Below are 27,535 nucleotides of genomic sequence, written 5' to 3'. Positions count from 1 at the left end.
CAATAAATTATACTTCTACTTCTGACTAGTTGAAACTAGTTCTGGCTGATTTCGGGTTCTGACTCTAACATATATATATATATATATATATATATATATATATATATATATATATATATATATATATATATATATATATATATATATATATATATATATATATATATATATATATATATATATATATATATATATATATATATATATATATATATATATATATATATATATATATTATATATATATATATATATATATATATATATATATATATATATATATATATATATATATATATATATATATATATATATATATATATATATATATATATATATATATATATATATATATATATATATATATATATATATATATATATTATTATTATTCTTATTGTTTTTGTAGAAAGGTGACCTCACATGAAGTAAATGACTGGCATTCTGGCAAAAAGCCACAGCTAATATGTTGGAATGAAAACGTTCCTCTTCCCTTGTAAAAGAAAAAAAAAATCCAATATTTCAACACTTTAAGAATAGAAATAGGAAAACCAGATATACATTCTTTTTTCTGGAGACCTTTTACACGTGTATGTTTTGTCAGGTGTCCTCTACCAAGACTGCTCGTACACATCATCACACGACTAATGTTTCTCTCTGAACTCTTCCCTTCAATGCATCCACCTCCACCTTGGTCTTCTCCCGCGTCTCCTGTCCCGTACCTCTATAACGCCTCTCTTCACTGTATGCCTCTTCCTTCTCGTGACAACCACTACAACTGCAGAGTCTTACATGTTTTCCTGTCTCCGTTCATATCTTCAATTCTGGGAATACTCTTGTGGTACTTTGTCTCACATTAAATATTCAATCTGACAGTGAGCCATATTTGTGTGTCACCGTCTCTCTCAACCCTTCCTTTATAAATAGATATGGTGATCTTTAAACGTTTTATATTTCAATCTTTCTGAATTAGCTTCTTCAGTGAGATCAATTTCCTTGTGCGCTAATGCATTATTAGTTCATATAACTCTGCCGTGCCACACAATTAGTATAATCTCATTCTGTAAATACTAATAAACTTACAAGGAGAGTTTTTTTTCGTAATGGCTGACTTAGAAATCACTTTGAACTTGTCCAAAACAATTACACCTTTATTTACTGTAAATGTGGCGGCTTCTTCAATCCTGACTGACACCAGCTGGAGCCTACTTATGTATTGTAAAGGAGAAGGTTAAGGACTGTGGAAATGATTCACCTCTCATACACACACACACACACACACACACACACACACACACACACACACACACACACACACACACACAGCTCGCCTTGGACATGAATTGTTGTGGTAATGTGGTAACTCTCGCAATCAGGTACATTGTTGCACTTCCTGCTGTCCTTCCCCGCTTGTTGTTGTTGTTACTGTTATTGTTATTATTATTATTATTATTATTATTATTATTATTATTATTATTATTATTATTATTATTATTATTATTATTATTATTATTATCATTATCATCATCAGTATCAGCCCTGTCAAGTTTTGTCCCTCTTTACACTGATTACACAGATTTTGATCCCTGATATAAGCCTCCATTCTGCTCGCTAAAAAGCCCTCCCCTCCGCTCTCTCTCTCTCTCTCTCTCTCTCTCTCTCTCTCTCTCTCTCTCTCTCTCTCTCTCTCTCTCTCAGGATAATTGCTGCATCACTAAGGCTTTCCAGATGAACTGAGGGTAAATCAAGGAAGGAAAGCACGTACAAGTCAGGTGCAGGTAACCACCAACCTTCACAAGTTAAAAGCAAGAATTGGTGGCAATTTATAGATAATATTTCATTAGTTTTATGGAAAATGGGCTCTGGTCAAATGTGCAAAATAAGAAATAGAAGGATAAAAAAAAAACAGGTTCACCGTAGATGAAAGTCCCGAATGTGTGTCGAACAAAAAAAAAATAAATAAATAAAAATTAAATAAATAAGGTATCTGAAATTTTCATGTGGAGGAATTAAAACGAACACCTTTTTTGTCATTCAAAGAACCATCCCTCGTAGTAACACTGAATTAATAACGCACGAAGATCCAAGCCTCCAGTGTAACAGAGTATGATTTGGCGAGAGCGTGGAGAAGATCATGTACAGGCGGTAAGATGAACACCTTATCACCCTGCCAGACCCAACCCTCACACCAGCATTGAATTGTACACCATGATAGAGTGGTGTCGTTACAAAGGTTACTGCGCAACACAACTTGCGCTATGCTGATTAGAACATCTCGCTGTACAATTATCAATACTTCCAGAGTCGTTATTTGTGAGGGAGCAGACAGATGGCAAGACTGCATACCATATAATATCTTCAACGAGCTAATTGAATAAGAGGTAAGGTATGGGATTTAAAATGTGGAGCCTTATTGTGTAGAACGAGTGCTGAGCGTGGAAGGAGTCGCTCTGATATAAAGGAAAGAGAATAGTTGTGTTTATTTGACAGGGAAGATTATTTATGGTGGGAAAGCGTGTGAGATAGTTGAGTGTAAGAGAGAAGGTTAGTCTAGTGCAAGGGAAGAGATAGTGGGTGGTAGCTTGTGTTTAGTTGATAGGGACAATAACTGACGTGTCTCCTAAGGAAGTTTTTTTTTTTTTTACGGAGGGAAGAGGGCCAGCCAAGGCCAAAAATAAAAAGTAAAAAATAAGGCCCCTTGTGAGCTGGCTCTCTAAAAAGTGTAAAAAGTGCCAAAACCGTCAGCCAGAATTAGGGGAGCAAATGCCTCGATACCTCCCTCTTAAAAGAAGACAAGTTATAGGAATTCGGAAATATAGATGCAGGGAGGGAGTTCCAGAGTTTACTAGTGAAAGGGATGAATGATTGAGAGTACTGGTTAATTCTTGCATTAGAGAGATGGACAGAATAGGGATGAGAGGAAGAAGAAAGCCTGGTGCAGCGAGGCCGCAGGAGGAGGGGAGGCATGCAGTTAGCAAGATTAGTAGAACAGCTACCATGAAAATAGCGATAAAAGATAGAAAGGGATGCAACATTTCGGCAGTGAGAAAGAGGCTGAAGACAGTTAGTGAGAGGAGGGGAGTTGATGAGACGAAGAGCTTTCGATTCCACCCTATTAAGCAAAGCTGTGTGACTGGAAGCCCCCCAAAAGATAGATAGACAGATAGATAGATAGATGATTTATTGACTACAGAAACAGATACATAAAAAAAACATAAAAAATCCACAGACAAGTGAAATACTGTAGTCCACAAAAATATCAAGTCACTCAAATAGCAATTATATCAACCTGAAAGTTCTCATAAAAATTCCCGTGAATAGAAAAATTACCAAACTTACATAGCCTATTCAATTCCATACCTATACTCATTCTTAACATGTAAAATACACAAATCCAAAATAGCCAACTATCTTTATCATTTATATGTTTGCAGTACGTTGTATAATATCTCACAAACTACTTCATTTTGAAAAATATTGAAGATGTCCTCCAGTGTGCGGTAGGCATATCTGTTCCCGAGATGTGTCTGGGTACAGCGCTCCACCACGTGTCTTTCTGTCTGTATTGCACCACAAGTACACAACCGCTCTTCAGGTGGTAAGCGACCCCGGCCACGCCTATTCCATCGCCCAGTCTCTATGGCTAATGTGTGGCCTGACACTTTAAATCTTGTAAATTCAAATCTATGAAATTCATTCAGGGTTTGCCTCCGAGTGTATATATCATGAGTAGTCAAGGTAGGGTTGAGATCTTTATACACCACACACCTCGATGCTACTGACTCTCTGACACAACTTTTGCTTTTTCTAATAGTACAGATACTTGTGGTATTTCACTCTCTATTAACTCACTCACAAAATTTCCTGCTTGTGTATTTGTTGCAATTACTTTCCTGATTGCAAAAGCAAGTGGATCATCATCCATACTGGACCTTTCATTCCACATTTTTCTAAAAAACTGATGTTGTCTGTACTTAACAAAATCAGGAAGAGACGGGTAGCCTGACTCCACATAGCAAACATAATTAGGTGTTGTTTTCCTCACCCCCAGCAGCTGTTTCAATGCCCAATTGTAAAGCTTCACCACAGGCTTGATTGATGTCAGCACACACCCACGACTCACAGCCATACACGAGGGACGATAGTAATGCTGCATCGAACACTCGTCTCTTCACTATAAACGGAATATCATTATTCTTCTTCAAAAATGAAATGAATTTGAGCACATGACACAACTTATTTTTGGCATGTAACTTTACGGACGAGGTTACAGAGCCATCACTCGTGAATGGTGAACCTAAGTATATGTAGCTGGTACAATGCTCTACAATCATCTCTCCTACTTGAAACGGCTCAACATCACCTGCTCCACCGTTAATGACAAAAAATTGGGTTTTCTCATTGTTTACCTTCATGCCATATTCTCTACAATAGTCTTTTAATATCCTCAATTTCTCGTACATGTTCACCCTACTTGTCGATAACAAAACTGTATCATCCATAAACATTAATAAGATAAGATAAGATAAGATAAGATAAGCTTTATTCGTCAAATTCTTTTACAAAATGTAATACAAAATGAAATTCATTTTGGCATTAGAGCTTCTTATTAGTTGTATATAGATAAAACCAGAGAAACAGGAAACATAAAATATTAACAAGAAACATTGCATAGGTTATTTTGTATAAAATGTAACATTGTTATAATATACATGTGATATCAAGTTGTCACCATCCCTATCATGAATCATCACCTACAGTTATCATGACAACTTAAAGCTAGAAGTTATAGTGATGATAGATGATTGAAAAGCAGAATGCTTTTAGGTACAAAAGACTTTCTGTATCTATCAGTACGCATCATGGGCAGTGCTAACCTTCTTCCAGATTTAAGATGTGTGTAACAATTATGTAGCGGATGGGTTGCATCTTTCATCATTCTGTCTACTTGTTTCATTGTACCTATTTGATAAAGCTTATCTAATGATGTGGTCTCTGCACCTAGTTTTCTTGCTTTTTTAACAATCCTTCCCAACTTCTTTTTATCTTTGCAAGTAAGTTTTCCATACCAGGCAGTGATTGAAAAGTTTAAAACTGATTCTAAAATTGATTTGTAAAATAGGCTAATGACCATTTTATCTACATGTAGGTTACACAAGATACGTACAAAGTGTAATCTTTGGTTACATTTCCTTGACACCATATCTGTATTGACACTTCCCTTCAACTGGTCATCAATCATAAAGCACAAATATTTATACTGATTAACTCTTTCTACGTTTTCTTCTTCAATTGTTAATAGGTCTGGTACGTGTTTATTTTAGTTCTAAAATCAAATATCATCTCTTTCGTTTTCTTTACATTAAGCTCCAAAAAATTTTGTTTACTCCAGTCAACGAATTTTTTAACTTCAGTTAGATAACCTTCATAATTATCATTTACAATTTTTCCTAAGATAACTGTATCGTCAGCATATTTTATAATAGTACAATCATCAATTTCACTTCTACAATCATCTGTATACAAGGTGAAAAGAACTGGGGACAATACACAACTTTGGGGGGCTCCTGTGTTGGTGACTATCACATTAGACTTAACATTATTTACATTGGTATATTGCGGTCTCTGGGTTAAAAAGCTAAAAATCCATCTTAAAATATTTCTATTTACACCCATTTCTAGCATTTTATTGAGCAAAATATGAGGTTGCATTGTATTAAATGCTGAACTAAAATCGATGTACAGTGCTCTAATTTGTGATTTGGGCTTGTCTAAATGCTTATTAATATCATTTAATAGTACAAGTGTTGCATCCTGTACACTTCTATTGTTACAGTAAGCAAATTGCATAGGGTCTTTTAAATTATTTGTTTTTCCACAGATATAGTTTTTCACAATGCTTTCTAAACATTTCATAATATTAGATGTTAGTACTACAGGTCTGAAGTCTTTGTGATCTTTTGGGTAGTTAGTTTTGCAATAGGTTTCACTTCAGATTCTTTCCATTTATAAGGCACCACTCCTGATCCAGCGAGTCCTGAAATAATGTGGTCAGTACGGGTGTCAGTTGTTTTGCACAGCATTTTAGTGCCCTAGCAGGTATCCCGTCTGGCCCTGTGGCTTTACCTGCCCGTATATTCTGCAGGGATTTCTGCACGTCTTCTTGCCTAATTATAATTCTTTCATCATTGTTAGACTGAATTTCTGTCATTATCTCATTACACGCATCACTGAAATTGTCTTTCAAATCTAGCAAAGAACGCGTTCATTTCATTTACATATGTATTGATATTTTCCGGTTCAGGCACACTCTGTTTCTTCTTGTGCCCGCACAGGGTTTTAAGTCCTTTCCAAGCGTCTTTTACTCTATTTGTTTTAAACAAGCCTTCAACTTTTTCTTTGTATATTCTTTTAGATTCAGTAATTTTCTTATCAATGTTTCTTTGCAATGTTCTTCTTTCAACATCACCTCCATTTCGCATGAGTCTGTGTTTTTCATTTAGCATTGATTTTAGTTCTTTATTAATCCATGGTTTATTGTTTGGGTATATCTTTATTGTTTTGGTCGGTACTATCATATCAAAGCAATAGTGGAAGTATTCATTCAAATTATCTAAGTTAGTGCTAATGTCAGTCCCGTTTTCTATCAGAACAGACCAGTCTGTACAGTCAAAACACGCTTGTAATCGCTGTCTGTTGTTATCGTCCCATTCTCTAATTTCAATTTCTTTCGATTTAACTCTTTTCAGTAATTGTTTATATGTAGGTACACAGTATAGCATATTATGATCTGCATTTCCAATGTTTGGTCGTTTAAAAACTTTATATCCATCTTTAATATTACAATACATCTTGTCCAGTGTCGCATTACCTCTTGTGGGACAGTTTACTGTTTGTTCGTACGTAGGGACTTTTCCTTGAAAATCACAGTGATTAAAATCTCCTAAAATAATTATTGCACTGTTCGGACTTTCATTTTCACAGTTTGTAACACAGTTTTCTAGTATATCAGCTGCTATAGCTTCATCCGCATCCGGGGGTATGTATACAAGTACTAGGATTATCTTATTAAATTCACGTGGTAGATAAAAGGGTCGGCAGATGAACGCTAAATACTCGATGTTATTATCACAGTAGCTCTTCTTAACATTAATTTGTGAACACCATCTGTCATTCACGTAAGCGGCAACCCCACCCCCTCGGTCCTTATCAACGCCTTTCCTGTCAGACCGTACTAACACAAACCCATCAATAGTCACTGTGCTGTCCGCATCCCGATCTTGCAGCCAGGTTTCCGTGAGGGCGATTACTGCACTGTCTCTATATTCTTGAATAAACTTACAGTTGGTACATAACTCGTCCATTTTATTTCTAATTGAGCGTACATTACCAAAGGTGATGGCTGGCAGCGGAGTCCTCATGCCACGTCTCCTCATTCTCACACGTACACCGCTGCGCCGTCCTCTTCTCCACATGCGGTGCTTTTTCTTTGCTACATTTTCTAAGTATTCCTTCTCGATGTAACTTGCCTGTAATTCTTGTAGTCTTCTTACATCATTGATGAACTGAACAGGTAGAGGTGAGTCCGACGAGGGCCGCAGGCTGAGTAGGGAAGCACTGTCGTACTGGATGTTTACATTCATGGCTGCAGTCACCTTCAAAACACACAGAATTGCAACCCAAAGCACGTACATTTTCTGGTTCCATAGTGTTAGAGTTGTTCCAGAGGCATTCATGGTTGCAGTAGGATAGTCCAGGAAGTACAGACGTATCAGAAAAGGTCAAAAAGAGAGATAAAAGTCGGGAGCTCTAGCGCCGGGGCAGCCGTCGAGCAGCGCCACCATATTCTATAAAACCTTCTGGCTGACATTTCTCTTTGATAGTTCTTATTAACATATTGACAAAAATAATAAACAACAAACAAGAGGTTGGAGAGCATTGCCTGACCCCCTGTGTGGATGTAAACAAAGCAGAGCTGATAACACTTTCAGTGGTGCGGTACATGGCCATTATCGCTGCCAGCATTATTGCCCCACACCCTAAACTCTTCAGCACCATGAACAATTTGTGTCTTGGGACAGTATCATATGCTTTCGAAAAATTTACAAACAAAACAAACAATTTAATCTTCTTCATTCTGGCTATATTGGTAATAAGTCTAAGAGTCACTATATGCTCCATACAACCACGTTTCCTTTGAGCTCCCGCCTGCGTTCTATCTGGTTTAAACCATTGATTTAGGCGTTCACCTAACACCATCTCATATAGTTTTGCAATACCATCTATGACACTTATTCCTCTATAGTTATTAGGATTAGCCTTGTCTCCTCTCTTAAAACAACAAAAAACTTTCGCTCTTATCCAAGTATGAGGGAACACATTGGATGTAAATATATTATTGAATAATGTGGCAAGTGTAACAATCCACTGCGCTGGCAAGAGTGAGAAAACGCCTGGAGGAATACCATCAGGACCACATGCTTTGTTAAGTTTCATTCGTCGTACCTGTTTATGTACCTCTGAGGGACATATGGGTTCGTCAAGGACAGGAACATGCGAAGAGTACTCCATACAGGGACGGATAAGGCCCTTATACAGAGTAAGCAGTTGGAGGGCGAGAAAAACTGGCGGAGACGCCTCAAAACACCTAACTTCATAGAAGCTGTTTTAGCAAGAGATGATAGGAAAGCGTCGGAAGTACCTGGGAGTGAGGGAGGTTAGTCTAGTGCAGGGTTCTCAACCTTTTAATCTTATGTACCCCTCGAAGTCTTTCAGTATTGATCACGTACCCCTTACCCACAATGCAGCGTCTGGAAGGGTAAGAATAAATGCATGGTTTATTGACTTACTTTATTAAGTTTAAATTGAGTTGTATATGGGGAGCAGACAAAATTCTTAATTAATATTTGTATGTTTCTATGAGGTAGTGTCGATAGGAACTGGTACCTCACAGGGAGACACTATATGTGACTAACATACAATACATTTACCAAAAAGGAAATATATCAGACAATTTTTGATCATTATGGCAGTGAACTAGTGTTGCTTGCAGCTAGTTGCAACTTGTAACTAGTAACAGTGATAAATAAGTCACTGTGTGTGTGAATAACGTATAAAATAATAAAGCAGAACAAATATTATAGGTTTGCAAGGTTGTGTGGCAACTGTAATCCAAGAGAGCTTTTTCTCAAGTGATATAACTCCAAGAGTTTCTTTGTTAACATTGTTAACGTGTCCTGGTTCTAGTGAAGATCACATCCAGTCTAGCACATGTAGGCCACATTGTATACTACAAACAAATTTGCAGCTATTCAAAACTGAAGCATTTTGAGAAACCTGCCACGTACTCCCAAAATTGCTCTCACGTACCCCTGGGGGGTACGCGTGCCCCACGTTGAGAACCCCTGCTCTAGTGCAAGGGAAGGAAAAGGAGTGTGGCAGGTTGTGGTTAGTTCGTAAAGGGCAATAGTTTATGTTACTCTTAAGGGAAGGTTGCTGAGGGGAAAGTCATACACGGTGTACTGGTGTTCTGAAGGGTCGTTTTGCCTTTGTGTCTTTGTCAATGTTTCTCTTCCTTTCGTTTAGTATCCATGTAGGTTTGGTTTCTTTTCCGTGGCCATCAACGTGCACCACTACACCAGCTTTTGTTCAGTCACAGTGAAGTAAAGCAGTTTGTGTATTTGCGTGGGCGGCTCTCCTTTCCATATCCCTCTTCCTTCAGCTTTTGTTTTTCTGTGTGGTTTAGTGTCTTTTTCTTCGCCATCACTATTAGCCACTGCACTTCACACTACCTGTCTTAACACACCTGCTTTTGTCCAATCACAGTGAAGGAAAGGAGTTCAGTGTTCTTAAGGCAATGGACACCGCGTGACCTTCTTTACCGCGTGCGTTCCTTCCAAATCAGTAGTGAAGAATCGGACTCTTTTGTACTTAATTGAGACGTGTTGACAATGGATATCACACTTATTGCATTTAGTTGTCTTGTGAATAGTGAAGGACAGGATCTTTGTGTTAATTCACCGGACAACACTCCATTTTTTTGTTGCTTTTGATTGTCTTGTGATTTGTGAAGATAGGATATAAATTTTTTTCTGTTTCCTAAGAGACTGAACACCACACAAACTCTCTTACTTATAATAGTGAAAGATGGTCATTAAAAACGCATCTAATACCTAATCGTTTTGTCTGCATGGTGTTCCGATCCTAAAGGGAAGTATTTACATAAGTCGTTACACAGTTTTAATGAAAAAAATGAGAAATAGTGTTGTATGTGGGTAGTAGGATATTTTTACGATTTGTTAGGATTTCTTAAGATGTTGTTGGGATAGGTAAGGAAGAGATTGGGTTTTACGAAACAGGTAGAGTGATTAGCTCAGATTCGGATGCCAACGCCTTTCAGGCACATTTCAATAGGATGAACGAAGGGGCAGACAAATGGCAAACGCAGTTCTACATTAACAAATGCAAACTACGTAGCGTAGGAAGAGGAAATCCACGAGATAGATACACGATGAACAACGAGGCCCTGGTAGGTTCAGGAAAGGAAAAGACTTAGGAATTATAGTTAGCTCCGCTCTTGGTCAAAGAAAGCATTGGATAAAGGCCAGAAATAAGGCAAATAGGGTACTAGGAATCATTTTGATGAGTGTTAAAAGTACAAGTCCCGAAGTAATATCAAAATTACATTTGGCGCTGGTCAGACCGCATCTAGGTGATGCAGTTTAAAGCTGGTCCTCACATCACAGGAAGGATATCTCAAAAGATACAGGGATGAGGAATATTCCTTTTGAAGCGAGATTAAAGAAACAAAATATGCATTCCTTAGAGAGAAGTAGGTTAAGCTGGGACCTGATAGAAGTATATAAGTGGAATTGGGGCCATGAGCGAAATTCTTAGGATCAGTAGCGAGGATAGAATCAGAAATAATGGGTTGAAATTTGAGAAATTCAGATTTAGGAGACAAATGAGGATTTTTTTTCTTTTTGAAGTAAAGTATTGGCTGATGAATGGAAGTGACTCAGCAATGATGTTGTTAGTGGTGAGTCAATAGGGAGCTTTAAAAGAAGATTAGATAACTTTATGACAGATGGAATTAGATAACCTTGCTCATACAGGGAGTGCCCCGTGTAGAAGTGACAGCCTCTTGTAGCTTCCCTCATTTTCTGATGTTCTTATGTTGTTAACTTATCATTCCTCTCACTTTTTGAGAAGGATTCATTCTCTCATTCGCTGCCAAAGAATATTTCTTACTTTTTTTTCATTTTCATATATATTTGAATGTGTCTGACATTCTGAAGGAAGAGATCCGAATGTTTGTTTTATCTTTTCTTGGTTTTTAAGTTGAACGTATTTCTATTTCTCTCTCTCTCTCTCTCTCTCTCTCTCTCTCTCTCTCTCTCTCTCTCTCTCTCTCTCTCTCTCTCTCTCTCTCTCTCTCTCTCTCTCTCTGTGTGTGTGTGTGTGTGTGTGTGTGTGTGTGTGTGTGTGTGTGTGTGTGTGTGTGTGTGTGTGTGTGTGTGTGTGTGTGTGTGTGTGTGTGTGTGCTCACGTGTGTGCTCACGCACGATTGTTTGTATTTTCAGAAAAGTGGATGTTTAACTATTCTTGCCACACACAAGCAAATCGATAAGTACTATAATAAGACCCAGATTGGAATATGCAGGAGTTGTATGGACCCCCTCATAAAAAGAAACACATAAGGAAGTTGTAGAGACTACATAAATGGCTACAAGTTCCAGAATTTGAAGGCATGACATATGAGGAGAGACTAAAGGCTATGGATCTACCAACCCTGGAACAGAGAAAGGAGAGAAGGGATCTGATAAATTGATTAACGGAATTGTTCAAGTGGATAATCAAACACTGATACTGAGAGATGAATATGACATTCGAAGCACAAGATCGCATAGTAAAAACTGAGGAAGGAAGATGTCTGAGAGATGTTAAAATATAGTTTCCGCAAAGATGTGTTGAGACTTGGAACAGTTTGAGTGAGGAAGTTTCTTTTTTAAAGAAAAATTGGATAAGTGTAGATATGGAGACGGGGCCACACGAGCGTAAAGCCCAGGCCCTGTAAAACTACAACTAGGTAAATAAGACACACACACACACACACACACACACACACACACACACACACACACACACACAGAAATGTTAAGCTCACTCCGTAAATCACAATGTTAATCACATACAAATAAATCCACAAACATTAGGTGCCAATTTCACAGCTGATGCATCTCAATATCAACTCAATGCTTGACTTCTATAAATGCCCATATAATGACTCACTAATACAAGAAAGAGTTGTGACTCATTGTTTCTCCTCCTCTCGGTGTTCTGGTGTGTGGTTTCCTGGTCTCAGAGATCAGACATATCCGAAATATAAGATCGGGTAAACAATGAGTATCTGAGCTCGTTCCGTAGGGTAATGTCTGGCTGTCTCGTCAGAGACTGCAGCAGATCAAAAAGTGAATTACACACACACACACACACACACACACACACACACACACACACACACACACACACACACAATTCTCCCGTAGACGTGAGCATCCTTGTGTGTTCTTCCACTTAGAGCGCTGGCTTCACCAGCCTGTGAGCATGGGTTATGTTCAATTCCCCGGCCGGGTGGAGATATTTGGGTGTGTCTCCTTTCACGTGTAGCCCCTGTTCACCTAGCATTGAGTAGGTACGGGATGTAAATCGAGGAGTTGTGACCTTGTTGTCCTGGTGTGTGTGTGTGCCTGGTCTCAGACCTATCCCAAGATCGGAAATAATGAGCTCTGAGCTCGTTCCGTAGGGTAACGTCTGGCTGTCTCGTCAGAGACTGCAGCAGATCAAACAGTGAATTACACACACACACACACACACACTTATGGTTGTCCATCGCTAACGATGACGACGTCTCTCCTTCTCATGGAGAAGGAGGAGAGACCTGCGCAATGAATGGATTTAGGTGACAGAGAGGGTGCGCATTCCTCAATACCACACTCTTGACCACCCTCAACTGGTGCTGGTGGCATGACGGGTGCCAGGACGACCAGCGGCTGAGGATGGCTGCAGGAGGTGGCCGGAACTTACTGGTAAACCAGAAGCACCGCCCTGAAAAACGCCTCCCTCCAGGCGCTGCTGGAGAGCCCACAGTGGAAGACTGTGGCCATCCCAGACTGTCATTTAACCCATGACTGGAGGATGCACAGGAGGTGGAGACATGCAGCCTCCAATTCCTCACCTGGAATTCTCCAGCCGAGTACCCGAACGCAGTTTAGCCGGCTGAGCGACGCCGTTGCCCGGGGTGTGACCACTGCTGTGCCCAAAGCAGCTTCTGGGAGCCATGCGTTCGAGCTGGGGTGTACGTGGGGACCAGGGTAATTCAGATCTCCCGTGACATCCCGGGGCGCCCATCCTCTTACCAAGGTGCTCCCCCTCCGTACACCCCCAGACACACACACACACACACACACACAAACACACACACACGCGCGCGCGTACGTGGGGACCAGGTAATTCAGATCTCCCGTGACATGCCGTTGCGCCCATCCTCTTATCACAGTAAAAAATAATGTTTTTAGTAAAACGGAAAAACGGTGTTAATGAAAACGAAAGAATTGTTTTGTTGATTAAGATAAAACATTTCTGTTTTAAGGTGAACGCAACATAGCTTCGATTGTTTTCGCAAACACCTTCAGAAAAAAAAAGATTATATATTTAATAAATGTTTTCCAATAGGATTATATTGAACCAGCAAAAAGCTACAGGTAGACATAATCGTATTCTCTCCCTTTATTTAAAAAGATGATCAGGTGATGACTTAAGTGATTTTACACGTACTGCTCCTCCATTTGCCTCCATAATTTTCCAACAAAGCCAAGAAGGGTTTATATGTAAAATATATCAACAAAATAGATCTTGTTGGCAGGATGTGGCCAAATTATGAATCTTCAGAGTTATATGTTAGTGATGTTCTCTTAAAAACACTGGTGTTTAAAATGTAATGTACTGGACTTATCAAAATAAGTTATAATTTGAACGCATCATAAAACATGTTTTTTTTTTTTTTTTTTATAAACATAGTGTTTTGAGTAAGAGGGGTCCATATCTTGCAATTAGATTATTGACAAGAGACTCAGTTGGTTACTTTTATTTATGAACATGTGTCTATGTATCTATCTATCTATATATATATATATATATATATATATATATATATATATATATATATATATATATATATATATATATATATATATATATATATATATATATATATATATATATATATATATATATATATATATATATATATATATATATATATATATATATATATATATATATATATATATATATATATATATATATATATATATATATATATATATATATATATATATATATATATATATATATATATATATATATATATATATATATATATATATATATATATATATATATATATATATATATATATATATATATATATATATATATATATATATATATATATATATATATATATATATATATATATATATATATATATATATATATATATATATATATATATATATATATATATATATATATATATATATATATATATATATATATATATATATATATATATATATATATATATATATATATATATATATATATATATATATATATATATATATATATATATATATATATATATATATATATATATATATATATATATATATATATATATATATATATATATATATATATATATATATATATATATATATATATATATATATATATATATATATATATATATATATATATATATATATATATATATATATATATATATATATATATATATATATATATATATATATATATATATATATATATATATATATATATATATATATATATATATATATATATATATATATATATATATATATATATATATATATATATATATATATATATATATATATATATATATATATATATATATATATATATATATATATATATATATATATATATATATATATATATATATATATATATATATATATATATATATATATATATATATATATATATATATATATATATATATATATATATCTCTCTCTCTCTCTCTCTCTCTCTCTCTCTCTCTCTCTCTCTCTCTCTCTCTCTCTCTCTGTGTGTGTGTGTGTGTGTGTGTGTGTGTGTGTGTGTGTGTGTGTGTGTGTGTGTGTGTGTGTGTACTTACAAATCATAATTAACTTAAACTCCTCTCCCAATTTCTTCCCCCCACACGCCCTCCCTCGTGTTCTTGTGAATTATTCGCCTAGAGAATAATTGACGAAATTTCACTACTATCATCGTTATGTTGAAGTCAACTTCCCATATAACTGATCTAATATTTTCCACTAGATATGTCCGTTTCTACAATTAATGGAATGTAACTTAAATTTCTGTCATAATTTTAGTGTTTAAGTCGAGCATCATGACATTCGGACACGAGGAAGACGTTCCACCCACCCGCCTCCCGCCAAATTTCCTCATTCACTCAGTCACTGTGTGCTTTGTGTAGTGGGTGGTCATTAACCATTGTAAGTACTGCGTACTCGTTTTCCCTCCCTCCCCACACGGTTTAGCATCATCCAAAGTGAATTAATACCTTTTTTTTTTTTTTTTTTACATTACAAGGGCACTGGCCAAGGGCAAACAAAGTGTTGGAAAAAAAAATCCTGCTGGTTGCCAGGCCCTGTTAAGAGGAAAGTAGAAAGAGAAAACAAAAAATCTAAAAGGAGGGTCCAGTTAACGTAAGAGGTGTCTTGACACTCCTCTTTGAAAGAGTTTAAGTCATAGGCAGGTGGAAATACAGACACAGGTAGAGAGTTCCAGAGTTTACCAGTGTAGGGAATGAAGGAGTGAAGATACTGGTTAACTCTTGCATTAGGAAGATGGACAGAATAGGGATGAGAAGAAGTAGAGAGTCTTGTGCAGCGAGGCCGCAGGAGGGGGAAGGCATGCAGTTAGCAAGTTCAGAAGAGCAGACAGCATGAAAACAGCGGTAGAAGACAGATAAAGATGCAACATTGCGGCGGTGACTTAAAGAATCAAGACAGTCAGTTAGAGGAGAAGAGTTGATAAGACGAAAAGCTTTAGATTCCACCTTGTTTAGTAAAGCTGTGTGTGGATCCCCCAGACATGAGAGCCATACTCCATACACGGGCGGATAAGGCCCTTGTACAGAGCAAGCAGCTGGGAGGGAGAGAAAATGGACGAAGACGCCATAGGACACCTAACTTCTTGGAAGCTGATTTAGCAAGAGTAGAGATGTGAAATTTCCAGTTTAGATTTTTAGTGAAGGATAGACCGAGTGTGTTTAATGTAGAGGAGAGGGAAGTTGAGTGTTATTGAAGAAGAGAGGATAGTTGTCTGGAAGGTTATGTCGAGTAGATAGTTGTAGAAATTGAGTTTTTGAGGCATTGAACAAAACCAGGTTTTCTCTGCCCCAATCAGAAACAAGTGAAAGATCAGAAGTTAGGCGTCCTATAGCATCTCGCCTTGAGTCATTTAATTGTTGTTGGGTTGGGCGTCTGTTGAACGCTGTTGAATAATGCAGGTGGTATCATCAGCATAGGAGTGGATAGGGCATTGAGTCAGATTTAGGAGATCATTGATGAATAATAGAAAGAGAGTGGGTGATAGGACAGAACCCTGTGGAACACCACTGTTGATAGTTTTAGGAAGAACAGTGACCGTCTACTACAGCAGCAATAGAACGATCGGAAAGGAAACTGGAGATGAAGGTACAGAGAGAAGGATAGAATCCGTAGGAGGGTAGTTTAGAAATTAAAGATTTGTGCCAGACTCTATCGAAGGCTTTCGATATGTCAAGGCCGACAGCAAAGGTTTCACCGAAGTCCCTAAAAGAGGATGACCAAGATTCAGTTAGGAAAGTAAGAAGATCACCAGTAGATCTGCCTTTACGGAAACCATACTGGCAATCAGAGAGAAGGTTGTGAGCTGATAGATGCCTCATTATCTTCCTATTAAGGATAGACTCAAAGGCTAGTTACTTTGCTTATGTGCAAAATTTAAATACTAAAATTCTTAGTACTGTTGCCTTATGTTAATACCTTTTTAGTATAATTTTACTGCACAAATTTTGATGAACTCAGAATTGAATAATGGTATCTTTATTTCATTAGATGATTTTAACAGTCACAATTTCTACGTTATTCGTGATGCTGTTTTAGTGATGAAGTCATGATCAAAGTTTTTTCCTTCATATAGGTACGCTTTTATTTATTTTTTATTTTTCTATTTAATTAATTTGACAAATGTATGATCCTAGAGTTTTGTAATTAGGTACATATTGATCCGTAGAATAATATGTATGTACTAGTGGTTAGCGCGACTGACTCACTCAGGAGGTACCGGGTTCGATTCCCGCGAAAGGATGGATAAAAATAGCTGGGCAATTTTTCCTCCACACCCTAAGCTTCTGTCCACCCAACAGTAATGGGTAGTTGTGACACCGTTTCCTGGTAAGGTAAGCTGTGGTAGCCCTGATGTCACAGTAGCCCTGTGTTCCGAGGTGTTGGATTCAATCCACCACAGGCTCAAAGGCCAATGAGAAGGGAGATGAGCGCTCGTGGCTACGTACGCACTGCAACAGCGCATGCCCCAACTTTACCTTTACTAGGATATGACTAATATCAGAATCTATCCATTTTTTTTACACATTTTGTAGCATGCTAACGTACTTGCAATTTCACCAATGTACTCCACGCTTGCAGATATTCTACCACCAAGCGGAGCGGGATCGCTTCTCAGAGAGAAGGAAATTCCAAGGACCACGTACTGTAAACGGGTGACACACTAGGAAATTTTGGGAGTTTACTTCAGGTACGGTTGTAAACAGTGCTTGATTGCATATATATATATATATATATATATATATATATATATATATATATATATATATATATATATATATATATATATATATATATATATATATATATATATATATATATATATATATATATATATATATATATATATATATGTTCACTGTCAGTTCACATTAATGCATCACAATTCCCTTACTCTAGAATTGTAGGAAAGTATATGAATACCATACTAACAAAATGAGTGGCACTGGTCTTCATGTATGTTCAATGTGTTCCTTTGAGAGTTATGAATTCAGGAGATTTAAATCTCATGAATTGCGAATGCACAGAAACAGCCCGGATTTTAAAATTTCATGTTGCTATGAACCCTGTGCATATTCAACGAAAAGCTGGAATGCCTTTAAAATGCATGCATCCAGGTATCACACTGAAAGAAACACAAACTTGGATGCAGATAACCCGCTAGCTGCAGTTGTAGACTTTTCTTTTAATGATCCAATGATCGAGACTTTAGTAGACAAAGATGCAAGTAGTTTCAATGTAACAGAAATAAAAAATGCAGAATTTGCTCTCAAACTAGAGACAGCACAAAATTCCACAGGTGTCCATTGATACTATAATAGAGCATACATCCCAATTGATTTCACATCACATTTCAGAAGTAGTTAACAGTGTTAAGACTCATTTACAACCAAAACTGTCATCTGAAGACTTGAACTTTGTAAACGGATTTATTAAAGATGTTAAACTTAGTAATGTTGAGAATGAATACAACAGAAAAAAGTACTACACCAATTATTGTAACCTCGTACAACCACAGGAAGTACTCCTAGGAACAGAGTTTAAAGCTGTTAAAGGACACTTAAGAGAAGTGAAGAGGTATGGATATTGCATTCCGTTGCACGAAACTCTGCAGGCTTTAATTAATCTCCCTGAAATAAATGCAGCAGTTTCGACTCCACATTACTCGGAATCCAGCATGATGAAGGATGTGTGTGATGGAGCGTACATGCGTACACATCCATTGTTTAGAAAGGACCCAAATGCTCTTGCCATAATTCTGAATCACGATGACATGGAAGTTGCTAATCCCCTCGGGAGTCATGTTAAAAAATAAACTGGCAATGTTTTATTTTTCTCTTGTGAATATTCCACCGCAGTTTCGTTCCAAGTTGGCAACCATTCAGCTAGTTGCTATAGCTAGAAGTAGGGACCTTAAAAAACATGGAGTTGACAAGTTATTGGAAAATTTTGTTTCCACACTGAATGAATTGCAAAGCAAAGGAATCAAATTCAAGGTAGGCACATCAGAACGTCTCATGTATGGAGCTTTAGTAATGGCGCCATGACACCCTTGCAGCTCAGTGGATAGGGGGCTTTAAAGAAGGAGTAGGCTTTGCAGTGAAACCATGCAGAACTTGTAAAATAACACAGACTGAGGCAAGGACACAATTCTCTCTTGAATCGAGAGAACGAACCCTGGTAAAACTCAATGAAAAACTTGAAAATCTTGAGTTGGTAAGTCAAAAGTCTAAAGAATACTGGAGTAAAATCTGGGGCATTAAATCAAAAAGTGTGTTGTGCAGGATAAACGAAATCCCTTGAACAAGTGCCTTGTTCATGATCCAATGCACATTTTAACTGAAGGAATTGTTCCCTATGAAACAGCAATAATGTTACATGAATTCATTTTTGTAAAAAATTATTTCACACTTGATTACTTGAATAATCAAATAGACAGCTTCCCTTATAGTTATTTGGATAAATTCAACAAACCTGAACACATAGAACGAAAGAACTTACTAGACAAAAAGCTGAAGCAAACCTCAGCTTCAATGTTGACAATGTGCTATATTATGCCATTCTTAATTGGTGAGAAGGTGAGGGAAGACGATGAGCAATGGAAGAATTTTTTACGAATTATTCAAATAACAATACTGGCCACTTCCCCAAATGCAGATCTTGATACTGTGGGCCAACTAGACCAGCTTGTTAGCAGCCATCACTATAAATTTCAAGAACTTTATCCCACAGAATCCATCACACCAAAGTTTCATTACTGTTTGCATTTGTCAAATCTGATTAAGCAATTTGGTCCAGGTCGTAATCAGTGGTGCCTGCGCTTTGAAGGAAAACGTGGATTTTTCAAACAAAAAAAAGTGGCATAATTTTAAGAATTTACCAAAATAAATGGCTGATTTTCATCAGAAGTACATGTGCTACAGAATGTTAGGCTCTAGTCCGATGCTTTTGGATCATGCAGTAAATTTCCTTTATTCAGGCGATTTAGTGAAAAATGGTAGCGTAATAGATATTGAGAAGGATCTTCCAGGATTGAAAGAACAGTGTCTGAATTTATTCACAAAGCACCATTTGAATACTGCATATCCACTAACAGGTTACATATCACCTGAAGTTTGCCTTCATGGGCACACCTATAAACCTGGAATTATTTTGCATCTTAATTATGTAGAAGGTGTTCCAACTTTTGGTCTTGTGCTTCAAAACCTCATACATGACAGCATGAAGTTTTTCATATTGGAAAACTTGATTACTTCAGGATTTGATGGCCATTATAATGCATATGTTTTGAAAGCTACTGGAAATAAAGTAGTACAGAGTTTTATTGATATTGAAAACAAGTGGCCTTTGAGTGTATACCATGTCAACAATGAAATGTATGTTACTAACCGATATTGTCACTTTGTTGAATTTATATAGACCTATGGTAACAGTCATGAGCATGACGTTACACTGCATCATAGGAGAAGGAAAACTCTGATATAAAACCACCTGCTGCTTTATAGGTTGTGTCTACATATTTAAGGCTGTATCACACGTGCACATTTTCCTGCGACATCGTGTTGTGCAACATCATTTCCGACGACCTGCCGTCCTCGGAAATTATCAAAGACCGTCGTTTATTTTTCTGCGACTACAACAATTAAACAATTGTCTTTGATAATTTCCAAGGATGGCAGGTCGTCGTAAATGTTGTCGCAGGAAAATGTGCCTGTGTGATATGGCCTTAAGATGAATTGTAGGAGAAGGATCACTCTATTAAACAAATAATTAAGTGCAAAAGGGGGACAGGATCCCCTACACTGTATGGTCTCCCAGAAACAGTGGGCACACCACACACAGAGAGTGGAGTGTATAGACACCCTTAAAACCACTAGATTGCGCCCTCTCTGGGGTGTACCCTTTTGGCCTAGGTATATAGATGGATGGATTGTAACAAACTAATGAAAAAAAAGTAAAAGAGATAAGAAAAAACATGGAAGGGCAATTTAACCTAAACCTATCGGAATTATTAAACGCTTCATATCAGTCAGTATCTATGATGCATTTGTGTGTTCCATTGTGTGAAGCATATAATTATGTATGTATGCATATATGTCAAAACTGATTTACAACTGTCTCAACTTTATTCCTAAAAATGCTCCAGAATGCCAGTTTTCCGTATTTGGTGTGCTGATCGCATCATAAGGAAATCGGTTGTGTCAGTAGCAGAAATTGAAGAACTAAAGAAAAAAAGGTAAGAAAATTTATGCATGTGCAAGTAATCTGCAATGTTTATTTTTCTTTATTTCTTTCCAGATACTTCCTTGACGCTATTCAATAACAGATTGGCTTCCAGACGTCCTTTTATCAAAACTTTTATTTCATCAGATAGTCTTTGTCCCCAACTATTACTGTATATCAAGGTTCCCTTATTTTTGTATTATTTAGTGGGGTTTTCTGTGTATTTTAGAAACGTAATGATGGACACCCATATATGCAACTGCTCTGCCCATTTTGCGTATAAATAGTTTTCAACAGTTTTTCTTTCAACAGCAACACAAAAACTCGGTTTGGAGTTGGTAGGACCTACGAAGTTAGTTCTAGAGAAATGTGGTACAGAAGTGGACGACGATGAGGTGTTGGAAGAAATTGCTGATGAAGTCTTACTATTGTTGGCTGATGGAGAAACTTATACACCATCTGTAGCTCAGCAAATACCTGACTCTACTCGAAGTTTGGTAACATGTACTACAGGCGATGTACTTCAACCCAGCAGGAGTGCAAGTGACAACGAAAAGGCAAGCACAAGTTCAAGTGAGACAGAGGCATATGCCAGTCACAAATCATGTAACACATTATGTAAGTACGTCATAACGTTTTTCATTGTAAAGAAAGATATGTTCCTCACTGAAATAGATGACCACACAGCTTGTTTTAGTAATATTTAGAATATGGTCTCTTGTTAAAGTTGAAGCTTTTATAGGAACATACTTCCATCAATAAATTTTATATTTAGTTAGAGGGAAGCATTACTTTACAGGTAGTTTTAACTTGTTGTTCTGTCAAAAGCCGAGTCTACAAGCACCATGACATGACACAATTAGCAACTTTTATGCTTGCTTTATTGCAGCATTGCCTCTGCCAGAACTCTCACGGGCAACCCGAGATGACTTACAACAGGGAGATAAATCAAGACGGGTCTGGTTGCAGCTGATAGAAGAATCCAAGAACTACTACATGAAGTATTGCCCTCTGCTTGATGAAAACCCTTAAGCTACGGTTACACTAGCCACTGCTACCCCTGGGCCCAGCCTTGGGCCTGGGACGGAGGCCAGCCTTATGCCTGGGTTTACAAGGCAAGTGGTTACACACAGCCCAGCCCCAGTCCTGGGCACTCTTGATCTTGATTTTGATACTTGGTGCGCCGATCTAAACAAAGCGCATCAGACCTCAAGATGGCTTCTCTAGGAGACTATATATGGCCTCTTGTGGCCACGCAATGGACTTTTCAACAGAAGCCATGTTTAAAACCTTGCCCTGCAGCGTGTGTTTGTTTACATCTGAGGATTTCCCAGGTCAAGCGAGGGATGATGTTTTCTAATAATTTGTGTGCAGCTAATTATAACTAATCATGCATGAAAATAAATAAATTGCATATATAGTGATATAATATCTAGATATTTTATTATTTAGGAAAATTTGGGTTTAGTTGTTTGCGTGAATAATATAGTCTCTTAGTTCCTAGTGGTGTGCCCAGGCCTAGAGCTGGGGAGAAAGTCTGGCGCGTCCACTCAACTTTGCCCTGGGCTGGGCGATTTAGCCAGGGCTGGGCGCCCAGCCCCGGCTAAATCGCCCAGCCCAGGGGTATCAGTGACTAGTGTAACCGCACCTTTTATGCGGCATACAAGATTATTGGAGAGAAGATGTTAGCTGCTTACCCTAGTATCGAGAGGGAAGGGAAACATAAATGGGTAAGATTTTTTTTCTTTTTTAATCTACAATACACACTTCCTTCATAAATGTCCACTTTCAATGAATTCTTACGCTGTGAATACATTGTTTAGTTTGATAACGATATTTAATTCCAACAAATTCAAATAAATTTTTGAGCCCATATACACTTTTGTGGCTAGAAAATGGCAATAATATAAAAAAAAAGTGAGGATAAATTCGTGAATCCCTCCCTAAAGTGGCAGAATAGCCACCTCGACAAGGCACACTTGTACTGAGTAGTTGAAGTTATTTGTTAATTCAAATATTCGATATTTTCACATTCATTTCAGAGCCAGTATGCGAAAGCACTCAGTCAAAGTATACGCACAGAGCGTTTTAGACGTAAAAGAAAAAGCCTTCCTGTAACTCAAGAACAACAGCTGCCCCCTAAAAGATTCACCATGGGGAAGCACACAGTTACAGACGCCAGCAGTGCTCTTCCAGAAGAAGAGTTTGAAAAGCATGTTCTTGAAATCCAGAAGGTTTGGAATACTTCAGCATGCAGTAGCTCACATGTAGATATGCTGCTTAGGGAATCCTACTGCAACAGAAGACAATGGTTGCCATATCTACCAAATGGAAAATTGGCACCAATACTGGAGAAATTCCCATGTTTTCAAGAGTCAAGAGTAAAGAAATTATGTTAATCCTTGTTGTTTTTGCATGCAACTATTAATTTCATTTCGTTTGATAACCATTCCTTCAAATTCTGTTGTTGATGATTTTATTTACTTATTTCTAATCCATAATTTCGAACAATAGTGTTTGATTTTCCTTTTTTGTAAATGACAATCTTTTGGATATTCTTTTTAGGTACTGCGTGAAGTGGAACGCATGTTGCTATGTGAAATATCAACATGGAAAGACAGATTGGAGAAAATTGTAGAGACTCTGAGTGATCAAGTACCTTCTAGTACACGTAACAATGATGGAAGTGTTTATTTTCTTGTAAATGTGTCAGTTTATTGGGTACGTGACTATACACTTGCCCCATCTGGCATGTTTTCTATATAAGAATACATTTACGAGAATTTTTTTTTTTTAAAGTTTATCACACACACACACACACACACACACACACACACACACACACACACACACACACACACACACACACACACACACACACACACACACCCGGTAGCTCAGTGGTTAGAGCGCTGGCTTCACAAGCCAGAGGACCGGGGTTCGATTCCCCGACCGGGTGGAGATATTTGGGTGTGTCTCCTTTCACGTGTAGCCCCTGTTCACCTAGCAGTGAGTAGGTACGGGATGTAGATCGGGGAGTTGTGACCTTGTTGTCCCGGTGTGTGGTGTGTGCCTGGTCTCAGGTCTATCCGAAGATCGGAAATAATGAGCTCTGAGCTCGTTCCGTAGGGTAACGTCTGGCTGTCTCGTCAGAGACTGCAGCAGATCAAACAGTGAAACACACACACACACACACACACACGCACGCACGCACACACACACACACACACACACACACACACACACACACACACACACACACACACACGACGAGAGGGCCGGGTTCGAATTCCGGTAAGCGGGGCAAATGGGCAAGTCTCTTAATGTGTGGGTGTGTTCACCTAGCAGTAAATAGGTACGGGATGCAACTCGAGGGGTTGTGGGCTTGCTTTCCCGGTGTGTGGAGTGTGTTATGTGGTCTCAGTCCTACCCGAAGATCGGTCTATGAGCTCTGAGCTCGCTCCGTAATGGGGAAGACTGGCTGGATGACCAGCAGACGACCGAGGTGAATCACACACACGCTCTCTCTCTCTCTCTCTCTCTCTCTCTCTCTCTCTCTCTCTCTCTCTCTCTCTCTCTCATCAGAAAAGGTATCTAAAACCATTACTTTGAGATATGTATGCATAGGTTTTTTTCTTTTCAACAGGAACTATTATAGCAATTTTTTGTGTTTGAGACTTATTGCATATCATCATTGTTTAGTTCAGACAATTTTTGTCAGTTCCTGTCTTCGTTGATTCTACTTTATCTTTTATACAATATAAATTTAACATTGAAAAAAAACATGTATATATAATCTCTCGGTAGACAAAGTAAAAATAAATAGTTATGATTACTTTTTCAGAATGATCAGCATACCGTGGACATCATCAGATTCATTGAAAAATCTGTTGCCTTTAAGAAGGGTAAAGGCATTAAATCGAAATCCTGCTTTACGGTTGCGGATTTTAACATCTGTGATGCTGACAAGAATGACTTGTGCACCTCCTGTGAATTATCTCCTCCTCGCATTGTGATGTTTCTCGATGGAAGTAAATATGTAGATGGATATATTGTAAGATTGCTTGCAAGAATCTCAAAAGTGCTGGAGAAATCTTTATAACATTATTGGCATGTTATTATTGCTTTGATTTCTCATATCCCCGTATTTACTCTCAGCTCTTGGGGTTCCTACAGCAATGTGTTATGCATGACCATTATCATCTTGAAAAGTCATCTGACTACAAGCACTTCATTGCACAATGTCAGAGTTTCATTGGATAAGGATTTTAGGTTCCCTAGATTTTCATGTTCTACATGCATTTTTCACTATAAAAGAGGATGATGTTACTAAAATGTTTATTATGTTATCTAAGGATTTTATGTTTTGTATTTTTTTCACTATGAAAGAAGATGATGTTACTAAAATGTTTCTCATGTTATCTAAGGATTTTGTTTTGTATTTTTCACTATGGAGGATCTATCTATATACCAAAGCCGCTAACCACAAGAGGTGTAGCCACAAAGGGTACGCATATATATATATATATATATATATATATATATATATATATATATATATATATATATATATATATATATATATATATATATATATATATATATATATATATATATATATATATATATATATATATATATATATATATGTGTGTGTGTGTGTGTGTGTGTGTGTGTGTGTGTGTGTGTGTGTGTTTTCTTTAAACCACTTTTTGAAAAACTTTTGTTGTGAAGGAAAACGTATTTTCACTTATAAACGGCTAGATCCGTTTTAAAGTGTAACAGGCACTAAAACGGCTGGATCAGTTTTTATAAAACGCATCATGGGCACACTAGTGTTTAATTAAAAATGTCATGTTTTGTTAAACGCATTATTAACAATAAAACGGAATTAAGTTTTCCAGTAAACACCTTGTTTTTTAAACACATCTATAACACTAGTGTTTAGTAAAAAACGTAACATTTTGTTAAACGCCTACATGAAAATAAAAGTTGTTTTCTAGTTAACGTGTGTTTATCTTAACACATATGTTTACACACAAAACGTAAAACACCCCAAAATATGTTTTTAAAGTGTAACAAAAAATGTGTTTTAAAGTGTAACACAAAAACACACATTTTAAAGTGTAACAAAAACGCATTTTATCCGTTTACACACAAACGATTCATTACAGTGTACACAAGGTGCACACTCCGTACACACCCACACACACACACACACACACACGCGCGCGTACACACACCACATAATTCAGATCTCCCACACATGCCGTTCCGCCCATCCACACACACACACACACACACACACACACACACACACACACACACACACACACACAGACACACACACACACACACACCACACACATTCAGATCACACACACATGCACACACATCACACACACACACACACACACACACACACACACACACACACACACACACACACACACACACACACGCGCGCGCACGTGGGGACCAGGGTAATTCAGATCTCCAGTGACATGCCGTTGCGCCCATCCTCTTACCAAGGTGCTACCCTCCGTACACACCACACACACACACACACACACACACACACACACACACCAGGGTAATTCAGATCTCCAGTGACATGCACCATCCTCTTACCAAGGTGCTACACACCCAGACACACACCACACACACACACACACACACACACACACACACACACACACACACACACACACACACACTAACACACACACGCGCGCGCGCACGCAGTGAAGCTTACAGCAGGAACACACCATCCCTATAAGTAGGTGAGGTGAAGGTATTGACATGTTAACATTACAGGCACTTACAGGCTAACATTACATTACATTACATTACAGGTGAGGTGAGGTGAGGTGAGGTGACGGTATTGACACGCTAACATTACAGGTACTTACAGGTTAACGTTACATTACATTACACTGCATTGCATTACAGGTGAGGTGAGGTGGGGTGAGGTGAAGGTGAAGTGCTTCTTACATGCTAACATTACACTACATTTTTATTTACAGACTAACATTACATTACATGACATTACTTTTAATTAATGTTAGTCTGCATTACATACTACAGATATTTACATAC

At 37.4% G+C, this 27,535-nt stretch overlaps 1 protein-coding gene and 1 long non-coding RNA gene across 2 annotated transcripts; both read left to right on the top strand.

The window, feature by feature from the left end:
- The first annotated feature begins 21,320 nt into the window (after positions 1-21,320).
- Positions 21,321-22,953, top strand: LOC123500459. Its single transcript, XR_006673321.1, has 3 exons — positions 21,321-21,449; positions 21,749-22,054; positions 22,326-22,953. It is a non-coding gene; the product is annotated as an uncharacterized LOC123500459 (long non-coding RNA).
- A 52-nt stretch (positions 22,954-23,005) lies between these two features.
- LOC123500460 lies at positions 23,006-24,165 on the top strand. The gene is made up of 2 exons (XM_045249174.1): positions 23,006-23,166; positions 23,479-24,165. The coding sequence occupies exons 1-2, from the start codon at positions 23,119-23,121 to the stop codon at positions 23,833-23,835; spliced, it is 405 nt and encodes a 134-aa protein (XP_045105109.1). The 5' UTR covers positions 23,006-23,118; the 3' UTR covers positions 23,836-24,165.
- Positions 24,166-27,535: the final 3,370 nt, after the last annotated feature.

This window comes from Portunus trituberculatus, unplaced genomic scaffold (assembly GCF_017591435.1).
Source record: "Portunus trituberculatus isolate SZX2019 unplaced genomic scaffold, ASM1759143v1 PGA_scaffold_282__1_contigs__length_53319, whole genome shotgun sequence".
Taxonomy (NCBI): Eukaryota; Metazoa; Arthropoda; class Malacostraca; order Decapoda; family Portunidae; genus Portunus; species Portunus trituberculatus.
This window is presented reverse-complemented; position numbering and strand designations above follow the sequence as displayed.